At 40.1% G+C, this 20,426-nt stretch overlaps 1 protein-coding gene across 1 annotated transcript; it reads left to right on the top strand.

Annotated features, from left to right (window-relative positions):
- The first annotated feature begins 1,279 nt into the window (after positions 1 to 1,279).
- LOC146925281 (uncharacterized) lies at positions 1,280 to 3,252 on the top strand. Its single transcript, XM_085710245.1, has 2 exons — positions 1,280 to 2,115; positions 2,244 to 3,252. Exons 1-2 carry the CDS (start codon positions 1,323 to 1,325, stop codon positions 3,074 to 3,076), a joined length of 1,626 nt encoding a protein of 541 aa, XP_085566371.1. The 5' UTR covers positions 1,280 to 1,322; the 3' UTR covers positions 3,077 to 3,252.
- The last annotated feature ends 17,174 nt before the right edge of the window (positions 3,253 to 20,426 follow it).

Genomic DNA, 20,426 nt, shown 5'->3' on the forward strand with positions numbered 1-20,426 from the left:
ACATTATTTTTCCTTTGGTTGCATATTTGATTGTGTATTTCTCATGACATGATAAAGGTTAGAATGTTTAGATAAACTTATAGAAACTTGCCATATTTTTCTCATCCTCACATGGTAGTAAACCTTCTATGCGTCTTAGCTTTGTCTTTGAAATACCCCTTCTTTCCCTCAATCACGTTCAGACCAGCCATCTCTTTATTTTTAGAGCTTTAATACTGAAGGATGGGTTGGTGAGATAGGGAAGATAGAGAGCGGGACGGGTGGAGTGAAGGGGAATGGACGGGTAGAGTGAAGAGGGATGGAGACGGGTGGAGTGAAGGGGAATGGGCGGGTAGAGTGAAGAGGGATGGAGACGGGTGGAGTGAAAGGACACAGGAAGGTCACATTTTTTAACAAAGACATGCTAGTTCTTGGATATTTGTAATGGGAAGAAATTTTCCTTTTATCATCTATGACATTCACGTGTAGCTATATGGTGTTTAGTATGACAAAAAGCCCATGAGTTTCTCCAATGCCATCCCTTTATTTTTAGAGAAAAGATATGTGTGGTGTAGAGTTAATTTTTACTGTGCCAATTGGGAGAAAGAAAGAGAAAGACGGGTAGGAAGAGGAGTGGGGACGGGTTGGAAGAAGGAGTGGGGACGGGTAGGAAGAAGGAAAGGACGGGTAGGAGGGAGTGTTAGTGATGTTGAGACAAAATTTTAACTTAAATAATGCTAGGAATTTGTATAGTACACTTTTGCATAGTACACTCATCAACACTTTGTGTAATTATATACATCTCAAAGTATATTTACACCTTATTATACATATATTAAGAGTCAAGGAGAGTTACACTTAGAGAGTTTATCCTAGGCGTGACTCCCAGGGAAGGAAGTATGGATGTGCTCATATTTTTGGTACTATTATTATTAAATAACAATAATGGTAGTAGTGAAAATGGGTGGGTGGAGAAGTTGTATTGTATAGGAAAATATCATGAGCTTCACCAATGCCATCTCTTTATTTTTATGAGTAGTCCAGAGAGAGAAAAATGGATAGGAGAAAAGGGAGAGGGCGGGTAGGTAGAAAGGAGAGGAGGGGTAGAGAGAATTGTGTTGGAACTTTTGATGGGGCCGGGTAGAGTAATAATAGTAACAAAGATAGATGGGATAAAATAGATAGAAAAGGGGACGGGCAGGGAAGAGAGAAAGCGGCTAACTAACGGGTTCTTTTTTTTTTTTTACTTAATGATATAAATATATCTATCAAGCAACATGCCATGTACACACAATAATAACTATGTGTTTGTTTGTGTCAGGAACTAGTGCGTTCAATCCTTCATGAGTGATCAATCCATGTCTAGCTCTTCTGACCCTCCTTCCTCCGTAGCCATGTCGGAAGAAAGTGAGCATGATTCGGCGGCTGAGGAAATCCGTCAATCCTCCATCTATGATGACCACAACAGCATCTTTAAACTTTATGAACGTCTAACGAAGCCCTCCCTGAAAGGCTTCTTTGACATCTTCCCTTGTGTGGAAGGAGAGTTTGTCTATCATTCTCCGTCTAACCGAAAGTCAGAATACTATACCTATGTATATGATTGCTTCTTTGAGAAATTGGGAGTTCGTCTGCCCTTTACTGATTTTCAATGTGAGATCCTTCGAATCCTTAATGTAGCTCCTACCCAACTTCATCCCGGAGCGTGGTCTTTCCTTCGCTCCTTTGAAGTCATTTGCCATGGAGTTGGTTTTTCTCCGTCCGCCTACGTATTCTTTAGCTTTTTCCTAGCAAAAAAAAGTACCAACAACTCATGGATGAGCCTGAGTAACTTCTCTGGTCGCCGCCTTGTCATACCCTATCACACTTCTTGGAAGGGAATACACACTTTTAAAAAGAACTTCTTCCGCGTCCGTCCTGGGCCCAACTATCCCCGATTGTTTCACGACGAGTCTGGAAATCCTCTATTTCCTCTATATTGGACGGGAAATCCTCGTTCTAAAATTAGACTTAGCACTCTACCAAAATCGGATGTAGACGACCAGTTGATCTCGCTATTGCGTCAGGCTACGCCTGTCCCGGCATCGAAAGTGCTTGGAAATGAAAACCACCGCGAGAACCTAATCTCGTTATTGAGTAATTATTATTCTTCCCCTACCCCTCTAACTCTTCTTTTTCTCTTTTAATATATGTACAAGACTTGTTTGCATCTCCACATCAATTATCGTGATTATGCTAACACAATTTTTTTTTTTTTTTTGCAGGATCAGCCGGGATGGCACCACTCACTAAGGAAGAGCGTCGTGCTGCTAGGGCTCAACAAGCTGTGGTGCAGGGGGTTGCCTACTCCAACCCTGGACAAAACGAGCACATTGGATGTTCCACCGCTCACCCAAAAGATCCCCCTTCCAAGACGAGCTCCAAAAGAAATCGTCCTGATACTTCTATGGTAGTGGCCCCCGAAGTCGTCGAGGAACGTTCCGAGCCTGAGGTTTCGGAGCCCGCTCCTTACATGCCTCCATTGGGAACTTGGCATGCCGAGCTAGCGATTGGAAAATCCGGAGCCGCGGACCCATCACTGTGGGATGTTGATTTTCCCTTTAACCAGGTTTTGAATCAAGCCACTACCTCAGCAGACACAGCGAGGATGAATCATCTTGGAATCTATGAGTCCCTGCAAGCCATGAGAGCTTACTCTTTCTGGACGAGTGCTCTAGCTAACTCCACCGAGGATCTTTGTCGTCGCCAGTTTGATTATTTGCTCAAGAATTTACAACCATTGAAAGATAAGGTCAATACACTTGAGAGACGGTGCGCAGAGTTGGAAGGTCAGTATAATCATGCCACTAAGGAGTTGGAGAAGGCTGAGACGGACTTGAGAACTTCTAATAGGAAGCTTCAAACTTTAAGGAATGAGAAATCTGAAATTCAAACTCTTTTGGTTGCCGCCCAGGAAGCGCGAGACACGCTGCAGATGAGGATCTCCGAACTTGCAAGCCAGGGGGTAACTGAGTACGATAATGGCTTCCGTGAAGCTCTTGACCAGGTCCGTGCTAAGTTTCCCAACCTTGATCTTGATGAGATCCGTCCAGACTAGTGGGGACGTCGTGGAGTCGTTGGATAGCTGATATTTATTGTGTTGTACTCGGACTTATGTTATTTTATTTTCCTGTAAGGCCATTTCGGCCATTTGCATTAGGTCACTTTTGGGCCAAACTATGTTGTATTATTTAACCTTCGGATTGCTATGGTATCTCTTGTTATTGTGGTGTACTTCAGCATGCTCTCTTTTACTATGCATTTCTCTTACCGCGTAAATTTGTCCAAGTCTACACGACCGATACTCGCTTAGGTCTTGAAGGCATGACTCTGCTCGACCACCCTTATTGAGACGTCAAGGAGAGTCTCTAACGGATCTCTCCCTATAACGTAGATTTGCCTAAGGGTCGGGTCTAAACCGATACTCGCTTAGGTCTTGAAGGTGTGGCTCTACTCGACCACCCTTATTGAGACGTCAAGGAGAGTCTCTAACGGATCTCTCCCTATAACGTAGATTTGCCTAAGGGTCGGGTCTATACCGATACTCGCTTAGGTCTTGGAGGTGTGGCTCTACTCGACCACCCTTATTGAGACGTCAAGGAGAGTCTCTAACGGATCTCTCCCTATAACGTAGATTTGCCTAAGGGTCGGGTCTATACCGATACTCGCTTAGGTCTTGAAGGCGTGGCTCTACTCGACCACCCTTATTGAGACGTCAAGGAGAGTCTCTAACGGATCTCTCCCTATAACGTAGATTTGCCTAAGGGTCGGGTCTATACCGATACTCGCTTAGGTCTTGAAGGCGTGGCTCTACTCGACCACCCTTATTGAGACGTCAAGGAGAGTCTCTAACGGATCTCTCCCTATAACGTAGATTTGCCTAAGGGTCGGGTCTATACCGATACTCGCTTAGGTCTTGAAGGCGTGGCTCTACCCGACCACCCTTATTGAGACGTCAAGGAGAGTCTCTAACGGATCTCTCCCTACAACGTTGATTCGGTGTATCCTGCAGGAAAATGGCCTTGATTCAATATTATAAGAAATAGATAGGAGTACAATACAAAGATCCAATAACATTAAAGCTCTACTTCTAACATACTAGACGGCTATTGGCATAATGCCTTCATTAGAGCTCTGCTCTTTAACATACTAGACTATCCATAATAAAATAAACACAAGACTTGGCCATTTCTCTCGATGTGCTCCCCTTAGCTGAAGTAGTAACGAAGGTTTGCTGCGTTCCAGGTGCGTGGCACCTTCTTGCCATCCAGGCGCTCCAAACGGTAAGCTCCCTTTCCCACCTCGTCCTTCACTCTAAAAGGTCCTTCCCAGTGTGCGTGCAATTTTCCTGGTTGCTCTCCTCCTGGCTTTTTCCTCAGTACTAAGTCCCCTTGTTTGAGACTTCTCCTTCTCACCTTTGAGTCATACCTCCGTGCCGCTCTTCTCTTACAAGCTTCCTCCTTCACCTGAGCTCGTGCTCGAACCTCTTCCTGGAAGTCCAAGTTGTTCAGTAGGTTACCATCGTTCACTCCTTCCTGTGTGAAAAGGACTCTTGCACTTGGTTCCATGACTTCAATTGGAATCATAGCATCTGATCCATACACCATCCTGAAGGGAGTTTCCTGTGTGGACGAGTGCGGGGTAGTGTGATATGACCACATCACCATTGGTAACTCCTCTACCCATAATCCTTTGGCCGCCTCCAATCTCTTCTTTAAACCTTGTAAAATCACCTTGTTTGCTGATTCAGCTTGACCATTTGATTGTGGATGCTCGACCGAGGTAAAATTAAGTTGTATTCCCCACTCCTTACAGAAATTTGCCACAGATGAGCTAGCAAATTGAGTGCCGTTGTCAGTAACCAAAACCGCGGGGAGACCAAACCTGCATATAATCTTCTTCCAATAAAACTTCCTGATCCTATCTACCGTAATAGTGGCCACCGGCTCCACCTCAATCCACTTCGTGAAGTAGTCCACTGCCACAATCAAAAACTTCACCTGACCCTGTGCTAAGGGGAAAGGACCTAGGATATCCACTCCCCACTTGAAAAAGGGCCAAGGAGAAATCACTGAGCTTAAATATTCAGGAGGAGCTTGATGGAGGTTAGAGAACCGCTGACACTTGTCACACTTCTTGACGTACTTGGAGCAATCTTCTTTCATGGTCGGCCAATAGTATCCTGCTCTAAGTACTTTTGCTGCCAAAGCTCTGCCCCCGATGTGAGTTCCACATACCCCTTCATGGACCTCAGCTGTTACATATTCGGCCTGCTGGGGAGCCAAGCACTTCAGGAGCGGGCTAGAGAATCCCCTCTTGAAGAGTTGATCAGCGATAACCACAAACTTGGACGATCTTTTTTTTACCTTAAGTGCTTGCTCCTCCTCACTTGGAAGTTGACCATCCCTTAGATAACGGATGATATCTCCCATCCATGACTCGAAATCTTCTGTAAGAAAAAGCAATTCCTCTTGTTCAATGCTCGGTCGCTTCAAAGTTTCTTGGATCACTGATCTATTATTTCCTGGTCGCTTAGTGCTAGCCAACTTAGCCAACAAATCTGCTCTACTGTTCTGCTCTCTAGGTACATGTAATAATTTGAAACTTACAAACTTTTGAGTTAAGTGTCTGACTCTCTCTAGATACACCAAGAGTTGAGGATCCTTTGTCTGGAAGTTTCCTGTGACCTGTCCGAAGACTAGCTGGGAGTCACTTTTTGCCTCAAGCTCCTTAACTCCTACTTCCAAAGCCAAACGCATTCCAGCCAACAAAGCTTCATATTCAGCTTGGTTGTTACTCGCTTTGAACTCAAACCTCAAAGATTGCTCTATCAATACTCCGTCTGGTCCTTCCAATGCCACTCCTGCCCCACTTCCTTTAAGGTTGGATGAACCGTCAACCGACAACACCCACTTAGCTGCCTCCATGTTTCCTTTTTCTGTAGTCATTTCTACCAGGAAATCTGCCAGAACTTGCGCTTTTATTGCTCCCCTTGGTTCGAAAGCAATGTCGAACTCAGACAACTCTACCGACCATGCTACCATCCTTCCTGCCAGGTCCGGCTTTTGCAGTACTTGCCGAACGGGTTGATCGGTCCGAACTATTATGGTATGACTTTGAAAGTAAGGCCTCAACTTCCTGGCTGACGATATTAGAGCTAATGCCACCTTTTCAATCTTCTGGTATCGTATTTCCGCTCCATGGAGTACTTTGCTGGTAAAGTACACTGGCTTTTGCTCCTTCCCTACTTCTTGAACTAACACCGAGCTGCATGCATTCTCAGATACGGCCAGGTAGAGTATCAAGGGAGTGCCTAGCTTAGGTTTCACAAGGATGGGAGGGGTTGTCAAAAATTCCTTTAGCTTTTGAAACGCTCCTTCACACTCTTCTGTCCAGCAAAACTTTTCATTTTTTCGCAGCAATTGGAGAAAGGGTAGGTTCTTGTCAGCTGAGCATGACAAGAAACTTGTGAGCGAAGCAATCCTCCCAGTTAGCTTTTGTACCTCCTTCGCATCAGCTGGGCTCCTCATATCCATGATGGCCTTGCACTTTTCCGGATTGACCTCTATTCCCCTCTTGGTTAGCATGAAGCCTAAAAACTTTCCTGCTTGTACTCCAAACGAGCATTTTTCCGGATTTAGCTTGATATTGTGCCTCCTAAGCAAGTCGAATACCTTGTTGAGACTTCCTTGATGATCCTCTTCTTTTGTCGATTTTACAACCATGTCATCTACATACACCTCGATTGTCTTGCCTATCTCACTCTTGAAGACTTTATCCACCAATCTTTGAAAAGTGGCTCCGGCGTTCCTCAATCCAAACGCCATAACCTTGTAACAGTAATTAGCCTTGTCTGTCATAAAAGCTGTCTTTTCTTCATCCTCTGGGTGCATTCGAATTTGGTTGTAGCCCGAATAAGCGTCCATGAAACTGAGAAGGTCATACCCTGAGGCATTATCTACCAGTTGATCTATGCTCGGCAGCGGATAAGCATCCTTGGGACACACCTTGTTTAGATCGGTGTAGTCCGTGCACATTCTCCATTTTCCTGAAGGCTTCTTCACCATCACCACGTTGGCCAACCAGGTCGGGTACTTCACCTCTCTAATAAATTCTGCTTTTACCAGTTTGTGAGTCTCCTCTCGTACTGCATTTTGTTTCTCCATACTCATCTTACGTTTCCTTTGCTGTACGACTCTCGCCATTGGATCAATGGCTAACCGATGACATATGAAATTTGGGTCTATTCCCGGCATGTCTTTGGCTGACCATGCAAACACATCCAAGTTCCTCCTTAGTGTACATACCAGCTCCTCTTCCATTTCTTTTGACAAGTTCGTGCCGATCCTGACCCTCTTGCATGGCTCCTCCCCCACTTGTACTTCCTTCACCTCCTCTGCCGGCCTTGGATGCCATTCCTCTTCATCCTTGCTAAAACTTCTTGGGTCCAAGTCCAGGTCCAAGAAGTTGCAACGCAAATCCTCAGGTGTCTTTCTCCTTTCAGCTCCTTTGTTTCTCAAACTATCCTCATAGCATTTTCTGGCGACGATTTGATCTCCTCTGACAACTCGCACACGACCATTTTCCAACGGATACTTCATACACAAATGTGCGGTTGAGGTAACTGCTTCCAAGCCATTCAACGCTGGTCTTCCTAAAATGATATTGTAGGAGGATCGTGCGTCAACCACAATATATTTTACCACTATAGTTTTTGCATTCTCCCCCTCCCCAAATGTGGTACGTAAGTCTACGTATCCAATGATTTCGACGGATTCTCCCGCGAATCCCAGCAGAGATCCTCGGTGCTCCCTCATAACTTCTTTGGGAAGATCTAGCTTTTTGAATACTTCCCAAAACAACACATTCGCCGAGCTACCGGTGTCCACAATTGTACGTTTAATTTGGAAACCCGCCGTGGATATGGAGATGACCAAAGGATCGTCGTCATGAGGATACAGTCCTTCAAAATCTTTGAAGGTAAAAGCTAATTGAGGGTGCTCTTTAAAAGCATACACTCCCACCATATTGCAAGATTGGTCGGACCGTGAATATCTTCTTCTGGCCGAGCTAGTTGATCCCCCTCCAGAAAATCCCCCCGCTATGGTGTTGACCGTGCCTCTGTTGTTCCTTTCGTGCCCTCCTTCAGCTTCTTTGTCATGAAGCTTCTCCTTTCCACGACCTCGCTTCGGGGATCGACTTGAATCTCTACTAGGAGCAGCCCTTTTGTCATGGTAGCCTCCACCCCTTCCTTGAACGTAGCGCCCAAGGTGACCCTCTTGTATCAACTTTTCAATGTGCATTCGAAGGGTACGACAGTTGTCGGTATCGTGTCCTTGGGTGCGATGGTATTCACACCACAACCCTGCTTCACTCCCCATAGGACGAGGGTTTGGAGGCGGTCGCTTGATAATCTGAGTGTTCATAACCTCTTTGAGTATTTGAGCTCTTCCCTTGTTGAGAGGAGTGAAATTTTCCTCCCATGGGTTCCTTCTGGTAGGGACTTCACGCTCTGAGCGGCCTCCCCGATCCAGTGGGACACCTCTTGGGAACCCTTCTCCCCCTAGCCTTTTCATCACTCCTTCCCGACGATCCTCGTTAGCCCGGTCTCTGCCTCGTATCTCTCTAGATCATTTCTCCCTTGTTATCTCCTCGGCTTCAATGTGCTTCTCCGCCCTCATCCGAATCTCATTCATGGAATGTGCCTTGCGCAACGTCAAAGCTTCACTAAAAGCTCCAGAGTTCAGACCCTTCTCAAATGCCATAACAAAAATATCCTCATTCGGCTCCGTCACCATGAGAGTGGCGTTGTTGAACCGAGCCAGATAGCTCTTCAAGGATTCAGTGGGGCGCTGGCGGATGTCAAACAAATCTGCCAGTAGGAAAGGCTTCACGGTATTTGCTGCGAATTGGGCAACGAAACGAGTGGCCAAGTCCTCAAAGTTTGTGATTGATCTGGCAGGCAGCCCTGCTATCCACTTATGTGCTACACCCTTCAAGGTCCCAGCAAAAATTTTGCAGCTTAATGCATCATCAGCTCCGCTTATGAACATCTGCGTTTGGAAAGTTGAGACGTGACTATGTGGGTCACTCGTCCCATCGTACGAGTCAATGGTGGGTTCCCGAAAGTGACGAGGGATTTCCACCGTTTGTATTTCCGTTGAGAATGGTTGGAACACTTTAGGCATCAATCTGGTGGTTTCAGCTCCAGTCACGTTGTTTCTCAAGAGCTCAAGCTGCTCCCTCAGCTCCCTCTCTCTGGCCTCCATCTGATGTCTGAGCTCGCGCTCTCGATCTTCCAGTTGTTGCTTCAGCTCGGCCTCCCGAGCAAGGGCTTCTGCCTGCAGACGTTGATGTTCGTCATTTTGTCTCTGTTGCTCGACATTCCGCTCTTGAAGCTCACGCACTGCCTCGAGCAGCTGGGCTAGTTGGGGGTTGGCGTCGTCTTCCAGCTCGGATCCGGACGAGGTCCGGGTTTGTCCGCGTCGTACCATGACGGTAGGTTTGTTGAAAATGGAGCTAGGTCGTTGGAAAGTTTTACCGTTGCCCCACGGTGGGCGCCAAATGTTCACGTATGTAAACAAATTAATTACAATAGGTAAGCTGCTCAGTGAGACGTCCTAGGTGGAGTCTCAAGAGCACTTTTAAGAAGTAAATGAATGATACACTGTTTTCACTATCTGGAATCTGTCCCATCAAACATCCAAATGTTCCCCTTTTATAGTGCTGGTCTAATGGGCCTTTCTCTGATCATTCAAGGCCCATTAAGTTGTGATCCAGAGCCTTCTATTGGTTGCCTGTTTTCTGTACGGCCGCGCGTGGACTATAGTGCAACTCATCCGTACCAGGCGCGTGGAATCGAGATGCGTCGATCATCCGTGCTGAGCTGGCCATCTTGACTTGAACAATCAATCCGTCGTTGACTGAAGTCGTGCTGAGCTGGCCGTCTTGACTTGAACAATCAATCCGGCTGGAGTCGTGCTGAGCTGGCCGTCTTGACTTGAACAATCAATCCGTCGTTGACTGAAGTCGTGCTGAGCTGGCCGTCTTGACTTGAACCATCAAAGGGAATGGTCTATCCATGCCAGTCCACAGTCCACCAAGCGTCAAGCCTGTTAAGGCGTAGACGTTTGTTCTCTGTTTGATCGATCCATACCAGTCCAAGCCTAAAGAAAATAGAAAACATTAATAGTTCAATAAAATTAACATAGAGCATGTTTTAATCAAGAAAAGGAATAGCTTCTAAAAATAACAAAGAACACTCCTTCAACAAAAAACCAAAGAACGCATATTTTAATGAAAAATAACATGGAACATATTTTAATCAAGAAAAGGAATAGCTTCTAAAAATAACAAAGAACACTCCTTCAAAAAAAAAAACCAAAGAACACATATTTTAATGAAGAAAAAGAAATATACTTACTGATCCTCATCATTACTCCAAGCTCCATAATTTTGTGGTGGAACAAATTGCTCGAAATCACCAGGGAGCTCTTCAAGGTAGTACTCCTTCTTGCTTCTGGAAAAATTTCTGAAACTCTCAAGATTATCATTGCTTGTCTAAGCATCAATGTATCATCTACGTTCCAATTTCCAACTCCTCCTTGATTTGCCATTGTGAAAAGAACTTCTTATTCTTCTTCTTCTTCCCTTTTTGTTGTGAGAAACTTCAAGATATACAAAACTCTCAATCTATATCTAAAACGTAAGTGAAAGTGATGATGTATATATATACATATTATTTTTCTTGTTGAAAGTCTTGGACTACGCAAGTGAAGTGGTAGTTAGTTCGGTTATAGAAGTTAGTTAATACTTGTTAATGAGTTAGTTAGTTAGTTGGTTCATTTTGAAACAAATTACAATGTGTATAACCCGATTATGATATCATCTATAAAAATATATTTCCTTGCTAATATTATTCAATTTTAAATATATAGATAGAATAGATACCATTGTACCAAAGAAAAAGAATAGATACCAATGACTCATAGTGAGAAATAAACAGTATTTGTAAAATTGCGATATTTTAAGTTTGCTCCCTAAAAAATTTATTCATTTTAATTTTTTTTTTTTTTACTGATGTTCATTTTAATCTTTGTTTTCATCAAATTTTACAAAAATAAATGAGTGCTTTTTTGTCCCTACAGCTAGGATCTTTATATAAAATATCGACTAAAAAACCTATTTTATTTTATGGGAAATGTTAACTTGTGCCCTTAAGGCACAAGTTTAGAAGCCAATTGTAGAAACTAATTTTTGGAAATTGTGCATTCAATGCTTTGAAAGTTTAAAAACATATCTTTTCACTACAAAACTCATGCTTTATTTCTTTTTTTAGATCCTTAACTTGTGCCCTAAGGGCACAAGTTAACATGACCCTTATTTTAAATAACTCACTCTGCGTCCCACCAAGATTCATCTCATTTGACTATTTTACACATATTAAAAAATTATTCTTGTAAAAAAAATTATTAACAAAAGAAAGAGAAATGTGATTTTGCCCAAAATCCATATTAACTTAGGACCATATAACTATCTTCATACCCACTTATAACTACTATTCTTGAGACCATATGATTATCCAATATATATGCATCGCTCATACAGATTGAACGGCCTTGATACGTCGAAACTGGTAATTTATGAAAATGGAAATAATTGAATGTAACCATGTGTGTATATGTCTTGTTAGTGTAGACACGTGCACGCGTTGGACATCTATATGTTTCTAAAAAAAAAAAAAGGTGTCCAGTTAGGAGGCAAGTAAAGTTTCATCGAACATTTTATATAAATAGATACACCATTTTTATAGATACAGCGTTAATCCGTCCCAGAATAAAACCCGCAAGACATTCCCCACTCACTTCATTCTATCATTACGTACTACACATTTTTTGGTGTGTCCTGTTCTTTACCTTTTTCAGACAGTCTTTGTTCCATTTGCATATTCAAATTATTACTGATATTTTTTACCACATTTTGACTACTTAATTACTACTCCATGGGCTAATCATAGCATGAAACAGATAAATTATGTAAAGAAACCCAAAGGGATACTTTTTCTATGATAGCAACACCTTATTTTGGATTGATCTGTAAGTTTTTTTTTCCCTTGAATTGGTCATCTTTTATGTTACATTTGTACTACATTTAGGTTATGTACATTTTGCACTTATTTCCTTTAGGCTTTGTTTGCGAGTTTGGAGGGGAAGGAAAGGAAAGACTTTGAGGGGTGCAAAATATGAAGAAAAATAAAGAAATCTTACAATTTTTTTAAAAGAGTAGTTTTTTAGAGAATGATAAATTAATGCATATGATTAAAAGAGTAGTTTTTTCGAGGCAGAAACGCAATCATTCTCGGTTCAGGTTTGAGAATGCTTGGCTATTTGATCCAGAATTCAAAAAATTTGTTAATAATAAATGGAATTCGTATGGAAATTACCCCATTGTTGATAAGCTTGAACTATGTGCGGCTGATCTTATTATGTGGAATCAAAATCATTTCTAGCAACTTAAAAAGGAAATCAATGATTGCCGTAAACAGCTAGAGAACTTGCGAGTACAGGTTGACAGTAGCAATATTTTGTATTTTAACAATCTGAGAAATCGCATGAACAGATTGTTAATCCAAGAAGATGCTTTTTAGAGACAGAGGGCGAAAACACATTGGTTACGTGATGGTGATCTTAACACCAAGTTTTTCCACGCTGCCGCAACTTCAAGAAAAAAGGTGAACAAAATTATTTCCTTGGTGGACAGAAATGATGTTCGTGTAACAGATGAAGAGCAATTAAGTACAGTGGCTAAAGATTATTTTGTTAATCTTTTCTTACCGCAAGAGAGTGACACGGCACCTGTCATTGAAGCTATCAGTGCATCCATCACAATGGAGGATAATAATTTACTTGAAGCACCTTTTGTTATTGAAGAATTTAAAGCTGCAATTTTCTCTATGAAGCCAGACAAGTGTGCAGGACCAGATGGCTTTAATCCGGGATTCTTCCAAAAGTTTTGGCCACTTTGTGGTGAGGAGCTCTTTACTCAATGTCGTAATTGGTTAGAAACAGGTATTTTCCCTTCTTTAAATTCGACAAACATTGCACTTATTCCGAAGGGAGATACTCAGATATCCATGACAGATTGGAGGCCGATAGCTTTGTGTAATGTGATGTACAAAGTAGTAGCTAAAGTTCTAGCAAAACGACTGAAAGTTGTGTTAGATAAATGCATCTCAGAATTTCAATCAGCTTTTGTCCCGGGACGCTCTATTTTGGATAATGCTATGGTTGCCAAAGAGATCATTCATGATATGAAGATAAAAGTCAAAGGTAATGTGGGAGAAGTGGCTCTTAAGCTTGATATTAGTAAAGCTTATAACAGGATCGAATGGAATTATCTTCGAGAGGTTATGGAAAAAATGGGCTTTTCTCAACAATGGATAAAGTGGATAATGTTGTGTGTCGAAATTGTTGACTATTCTGTTCTTGTCAACGGTAATGTCACGGGACCGATCATTCCTGGTAGAGGCTTGAGGCAAGGTGATCCATTGTCACCGTACTTGTTTATTATTTGTGCAGAAGGGCTTTCAGCTCTCATTCGGAAAGCAGAAGCAAGAGGAGATATCAATGGTGTGAAGGTCTATAATAATGCTCCCATAATATCACACCTCCTTTTTGCAAATGATTGCTTCTTGTTTTTTCGTGCTAATTCGAACCAAGCACAAAAAATGAGAAATATTCTATCAGTTTATGAGAAAGCGTCAGGTCAAGCTGTTAATCTCCAAAAGTCAGAAATTTTCTGTAGCAGGAATGTTTCATCAGCTGATCATAATAATATAGCTAACATCCTTGGAGTTAAAGCGGTCTTGGGTACAGGTAAATACCTAGGATTACCCTCGATGATTGGACGAAGTAAGAAAGCCACGTTTAACTTCATCAAGGATAGAGTTTGGAAGAAAATCAATTCGTGGAGTAGTAAATGCCTCTTTAAGGTTGGAAGAGAAGTATTGATGAAATCTGTTCTTCAATCAATTCCAACACATTTTATGAGTTTATTTACTCTACCTTCGTCGTTGTGTGATGAGATTGAGAAGATGATGAGCTCTTTTTGGTGGGGTCACTCAGGATCAAATAAGAAAGGAATACATTGGATGTCTTGGGACAAGTTATCTATGCATAAAAAAGATGGAGGTATGAGCTTTAAAAATCTTGGAACGTTTAATTTAGCAATGTTGGGAAAACAAGGTTGGAGAATTTTGACACAACCGGATACTCTAATTGCTAGAATTTATAAAGCCGGATACTTTCCGCGATGCAATTTCTTTGAGTCTGAACTAGGTCACAACCCAAGTTATGTCTGGAGAAGTATTTGTAAGTCAAAGTTCATTCTTAAAGCAGGTAGCAGATGGAAAATAGGTGATGGCACATCCATATCAGTTTGGAATAATTATTGGATGAGAAATGATGTTACTATTTTCTCTTTCGATGATGATGCAACTACTTTGGCAAATTTGCGGGTCTCAGATTGTATTATGCCAAATCAAAAGAGTTGGAATGTTCCTTTGCTAAATTCTATTTTTAATGAACAAATTGTGGAACATATTGTTACAACACCCTTATATCCTTCAGTACGCGAAGATAGGCTCATTTGGAAAAAAGAGAGTAACGGCGAATATTCGGTTCGCAGTGCCTATCGTATGTGTATGAATAAACTACTGGATACCTCTCATTTCAAATTAGAATGAGCATGGGATTTGATTTGGAAGCTAAAGGTACCACCAAGAACCAAAAGTCTTCTCTGGCGCATTTGTCGGAATTGCCTTCCGACACGTACTAGGTTGCGTGATAAGGGAATCAATTGTGCAGCTGTGTGTGCCTTATGTAATGTTGATGAAGAGGACAGCGTGCATCTCCTATTCAGATGCCCAGGTAGCAGGAATATATGGAGTATGTGGAGCCCATCCTATTCTGTTAGTCACTTATTCGATCAGCACCAAGATGTCAAGGATATCATATTCAGAACACTTCAGGTACTGTCATGTGATGATGCATCTATGTTTGGTTGTATTATATGTATATGGAAGCAAAGGAATAATAAAATCTGGAAGGAAGTGACTGATGCACAGGGATATGTTTTTGACCGAGCCAAAACTTTGCTTGAGGATTGGAAATCAGCAAAATCGATTCAGAAAGTTTCTGTTAGTAGCGAACAATAAGCTTGCATTACTAAGTGGATGAAGCCAAGTTTCGGACGATTCAAGTGCAATATTGATGCGGCTTTTTCTGAGACGGCTAATTTGGTTGGCATAAGGATGTGTATTAGAGATGAGGACGGTCATTTTGTACTTGCTAAAACAGATTGCTTCAGTCCCAATTGTGAAGTCCATATAGGAGAAGCGCTTGGTCTGTTATCTGCTATGGATTGGGTGCATTTGCTGCAACTGGGAACAGTGGACTTTGAGATGGATGCAAAGAGAGTGGTTGATAGCTTTAATTCTCGTCACAATGAAGACACGGAGTACGGGAACATAATTGATAATTGTAAAATTCTCTTTAGATAATTCTATGAAAACTCTCGTGTTGAGTTTGTATGGAGGCAAGCAAATGAGGTGGCTCATAGTTTAGCTAAATTGGCCTTATCATCAGCTAGCTCCCAAATTTTGGTAGAAATACCTCATTGTATTGAACACATTCTATTTAATGAAATGCAACAGTTTTCTTCCCCTAAAAAAACATAAATTAAATTTAAAGAATTCTTATTAACCCTCCAAAACCCTCCTCTAATGCAATTTTTTATTCCTCCAAATGAGGAGGATTTTGAATAATGAAGAAAAGTTAACCCCCCAAAGCCCTCCTCTCCCATTTTCCTATATTTCTTCCACTTGTTCATTCCTTTTTTCCCAAGCCTTCTCCTCCCTTCCCCTCCAAACTCGCAAACAAAGCCTTACATTTTTAGTCTTTATAAATATTTCAATTTTACGTTTTAGTCTTCTTAAAATATTCTTTCGGCTTTTGGTTCCTCAAAAAGTTTTTCATTGTCATTTTTTGTCTTTGATTTTAAGTCAATTAATGTGTTTCATTCAGAATTTAAAATTTTTCTGCAAGTCATGTTTAGTAAATCACAAAATCTGTCTTGTAATTTTTTTTAAGAAGGGATTAATTAAATATGAATTTATATGTTTTTGACGCTTAAAAATTCATTTTTTGAGAGAAATTCTTATAATATTCAAGAAATTCCTTCAAAAAATCATTCCAAAATTCAAATAGCACTGTGGATATACCTAAATTTACCTTATCATTTTTACTTATAAATTTATTAATTATGGTTAAGTTGCTAAAAACATATCTTTGGTTAATCCCCAAATTTAAATAGCACTGTGGATATAGAATGAATCCTATTGTTAAGGGTATGTTATCATCAAATAATTCAATGGATTATATCTTTCTCTCACCATATTTATTTATCTTTAATTATTTTTATCGATAAAAGTGGAAAGACAAACATTAGTATTCGTCTTGACGCTGGTTTAAATAATAAATTTGTGGAAACAAATGTGAGACTTAAGGAGCCACCTCATTAATTTTCCACTCCCTTGTGCTAGCAATGATTGACAATCATCATTTGATGAGCTAAAAACACATAATTTATCATATCTTATTAATTAATGTGACACCATATTATTCAATACACGTAAAACTTTTGTACTTAAGGGCCAGTGTGTTTCAAGTTTATCAAATTTATGTATAAAATAACATTCCTTGTGATATAATGATGTGGATTTTATTCCATGGTATCTAGAAAAATGATGTTTGGTTAGCATTATAATATTCTCAGAAACCTTAAAAATATAGATTATAATAGGTTTTTTCACACAAATTTATTCTCATCCTCATGGGAAGTTTATTCCCACCATTTTCTTTCGGGAAATTATTCTATTCACATAAACATTTTATACCCGAGAATAAAATTTAGTAAACTTGCAACAAACATAGGTATGTATATTTCTATCATTTTATTTCCAAGAATCTACAAAATAACTTGAAACAAACACACTATAAAGATTTATGTTAATTAACTCCAAGGGTAAGTTTAAAGACTTACTCCTAATCATGACCATTGGTTTTATTATTAATTAATGAATGTGATTAATTTACTAAAGATTTATATGGTAACATTTTCAACACCATCTCCCTACAACAACCTGTCAGGCTACATCTGATCTGAGATAGAAACGCCCCCAAACCACCGCTCTTCATTGTGTTCTTTTCCTTCCTATTTCTTCAATTCCTATTTTTCTTTCTCTTTTTTCTCACTCGCTTATCTACTTGATTGCTGAACTTGTAGTGAGTACAATAAAAACTAAAATTTAGTCTATTTTTGTCATGCATTGAGAATGATCTCAAGGTGGGTATTTATAGCCCTCTTAGGCTTATGTTTTCCTGACTTAGGCCTTAAGTAACTTAATCCCTAAGTCAAAAAGCGCACATGCTAGATGCTTCTAGATGATTTTGTCGAATATTTAGCCCCAAGATATGGAAAGGGCGGTTTCGGTGCTAAGGGCAAGGGTGTGCCTTACAAAAGGACTGATAAGCCTTTGTAGAGGGCTAACAAGCGCTTAATAGAATATTGAAGCATTCACATAATAGTTCCCCTATGAAGGGAAGCAGTTCATAAGACTCCTGTTATAAAAGAGCAACATACAAGACTTCCCACAACGAAAGCATCTACAAGGTTGAAATTCCTAAATATGCAAGACTGAACAACGGAATAAACAACAAGGTTGAAGTCCCTAAAACATGTATAAAGAACTCCCTAAAGAGGAGCATCTCGATTCAACAAGTTATGAAGACCCCCCCCCCCCCCCCCCCCCCCAAAGCAAACGAGTGCATAACTTAAGAGCAAACACATAAGAAAACTCTGAAACCAAAATGATCTCCATTGCCTGAAAAACTAAACGAGGATCGACTTTGCCCCATATGAAAGATATCGTTCAAAGAAGAAAAAACAACTCGACAACTTCGCTAAAAAGCAGGAGCGCGTCAATCTTCGATTAAATATGCTAAGAGTTAAACTTGATCATTTTGCCCTTGCAGGCCTCGTGCTTGAGGGGGCATTGAACCTTCATAAAAATATTGCCCTAAGGGTCGACCAAGCCAGATGAATGAAGCTCGCCATAATTAAAAATTTAAATCACTCGCCCCTTACATGCCTCGTGTTGTGTGTGTGGGTGGGTGGGGGGGTGGGGGGAGGGGACCGGCATATCGAATTTATCCATAAAAGGGCGATGAGCTCGCACCTAGTTGGTAGATGAGAATAAACCAACTCGTCACAATCTATCAGATAGGAATGACCACGCCAACTCGTGTAAATAACAAAGGAGACACTTGAGGAAAAGGCTCCCTTAACAATAAGAAAATAGGTTGTCTGTCATATCTATAAATACACCCCTAAGTAGTGAGATCAAAGTACCGACCAGTCCCTGAAATCGTTAGGGATACATTGGTGCTTAAACTCTTACATGAGCTGGATAGCTTGTTTTTTTTACGACTCTACTTGTAACCAACACAATTAACAATATGATCTTGCTAATAAATGTTTTAAGGACATTGATTAATGACTCCATCAATAGAAATATTATCATGAAAATATAAGTTTTTTTTTTGAAGTAGTGAAAATATAAGTTTTTATTTTTGTCTTGGCAACAATCACACTACTTTTTAATACAAATTTATTAATTTTAACATTTTAACCAATGATCTAAAGTCACTTTTTTTTAAAGGATGCCCAAATACATTTTGGGTCTTGCTAACCAGTGCCCTTAGGGCAATGGTTACGGATTCTACAAATAGAAAATTTGTCTTAAAAATATAAAATGTTAATTTTGACCAAGTAATAATTAAACAATACCCTTAGAACACTAGTTAGCATTCTCCATTTCTCCATACACTTATTAGCATTTCGATAATAATTTCTCTCTCGATGCAGCCAATATCTTTCTTACTAGTATTTTCGGTAAAAAAAATTGCATTAAATTCAGATAATATCCGATGGAGCTTATTTCTCAATCAAATTTTTTTTTTTTTTTTTGGATTAGACCTTTGCAGTAATAAAAAAAATCCTTTACTTTTTCTTTTAATTTTTCATTTTTAACCGTAAATCATTTCTTTCTTTCTCTCTGTTTTTAATTCTCAATCAAATGCTAAGATTGCTCCTCGAAATAAACCAAATTTTCTTTTCTAAAATATTAAAAAATAAAGCTCGACCACCACCAAACTTTAGTGCATTATGGGCCTAACTAGCCACCACAACACAAATTAAAAGACATTTTTGCCCTTACACATGTTAATTCGTGTATCGTGAGTTAACTTACGCCAGTTATAACGATAACGTGACTTAAGTCACGCAGCGTGACTTAAGTTGCGCTACGTTACTTAAGTTAGTTATCAGCAACACAGCAACACAGAACCTCCATTTTTCAACTTTTCAAAAAACGAAAATTTCACCCCCAAATCCAAATTTCACAATTCTTGCGCCATTCAAACCAAATTTCGTCCACAATATCAAGTAAGTGATTATTATACTACTTCTTTGCATTATTTTGGTTGAAATTTTTGAATTTTTGTAGATTCGAGAGGTGGTTTCTAATCCACCCTTCTTTGGCATTTTGGAGGGCCTCCATACCGATTATAGCGTGTTTGAGCAGCAGCCGGTTCCGAGGAGGTCTAGGAGTCCACAGGAGGAGCAGTAGTGTCTTATTTTAGGACTTGTTTTTATGACTTTTTTGATATTTGTAGTATTTTCCTGACATTTTGGTTGTACTATATTTACATTTGCGCGGTTGCACTTATTTATGACATTTACGTTAATTTTCGTTAAAATTGCGTTTCTATATTATGAATGAATGAATGTATGTTCTCTAAATTATGAGTTTTGGTTGAATGAATGAATGGTTGTACCTATGTATGAACGAACGAATAAACGAAGATAAACAGGGAACAAGAACATGACAGTAGCTGCTGCATGTGCCTGTCTGTTCTGGTGCGTGCACAGAACCAGCGTGAGTTAACTCACGCTAGTGTTAAAACTAGCGTGACTTAACTCACACTACTTTTTGGTTTAGTTAATACTAGCGTGACTTAAGTCACGTATCATTTTGTACTAGCGTAGGTTAAGTTGCGTAAGGGCAAAAAGGGAATTTACTTTGGGAATGAGCAAAACTATTTGGGTAAAGAGGCAAAATTCTTAATTTTTTTTAAGGAACACAACACCAAACTCTTGTTGGATTATTTTCCTAACATAAATCATAAATGTAAAAATTAAATCATATTTTTTTATTTGATTTAATTATTAATTAAAATTAAAATTTGAGTTAGGAAAGACAATCACAAATCACAATGAAAGGGATACTG

Source organism: Medicago sativa, chromosome 5 (assembly GCF_051527215.1).
Source record: "Medicago sativa cultivar Bolivia chromosome 5, Bolivia_mono, whole genome shotgun sequence".
In the NCBI taxonomy this organism is placed as follows: Eukaryota; Viridiplantae; Streptophyta; class Magnoliopsida; order Fabales; family Fabaceae; genus Medicago; species Medicago sativa.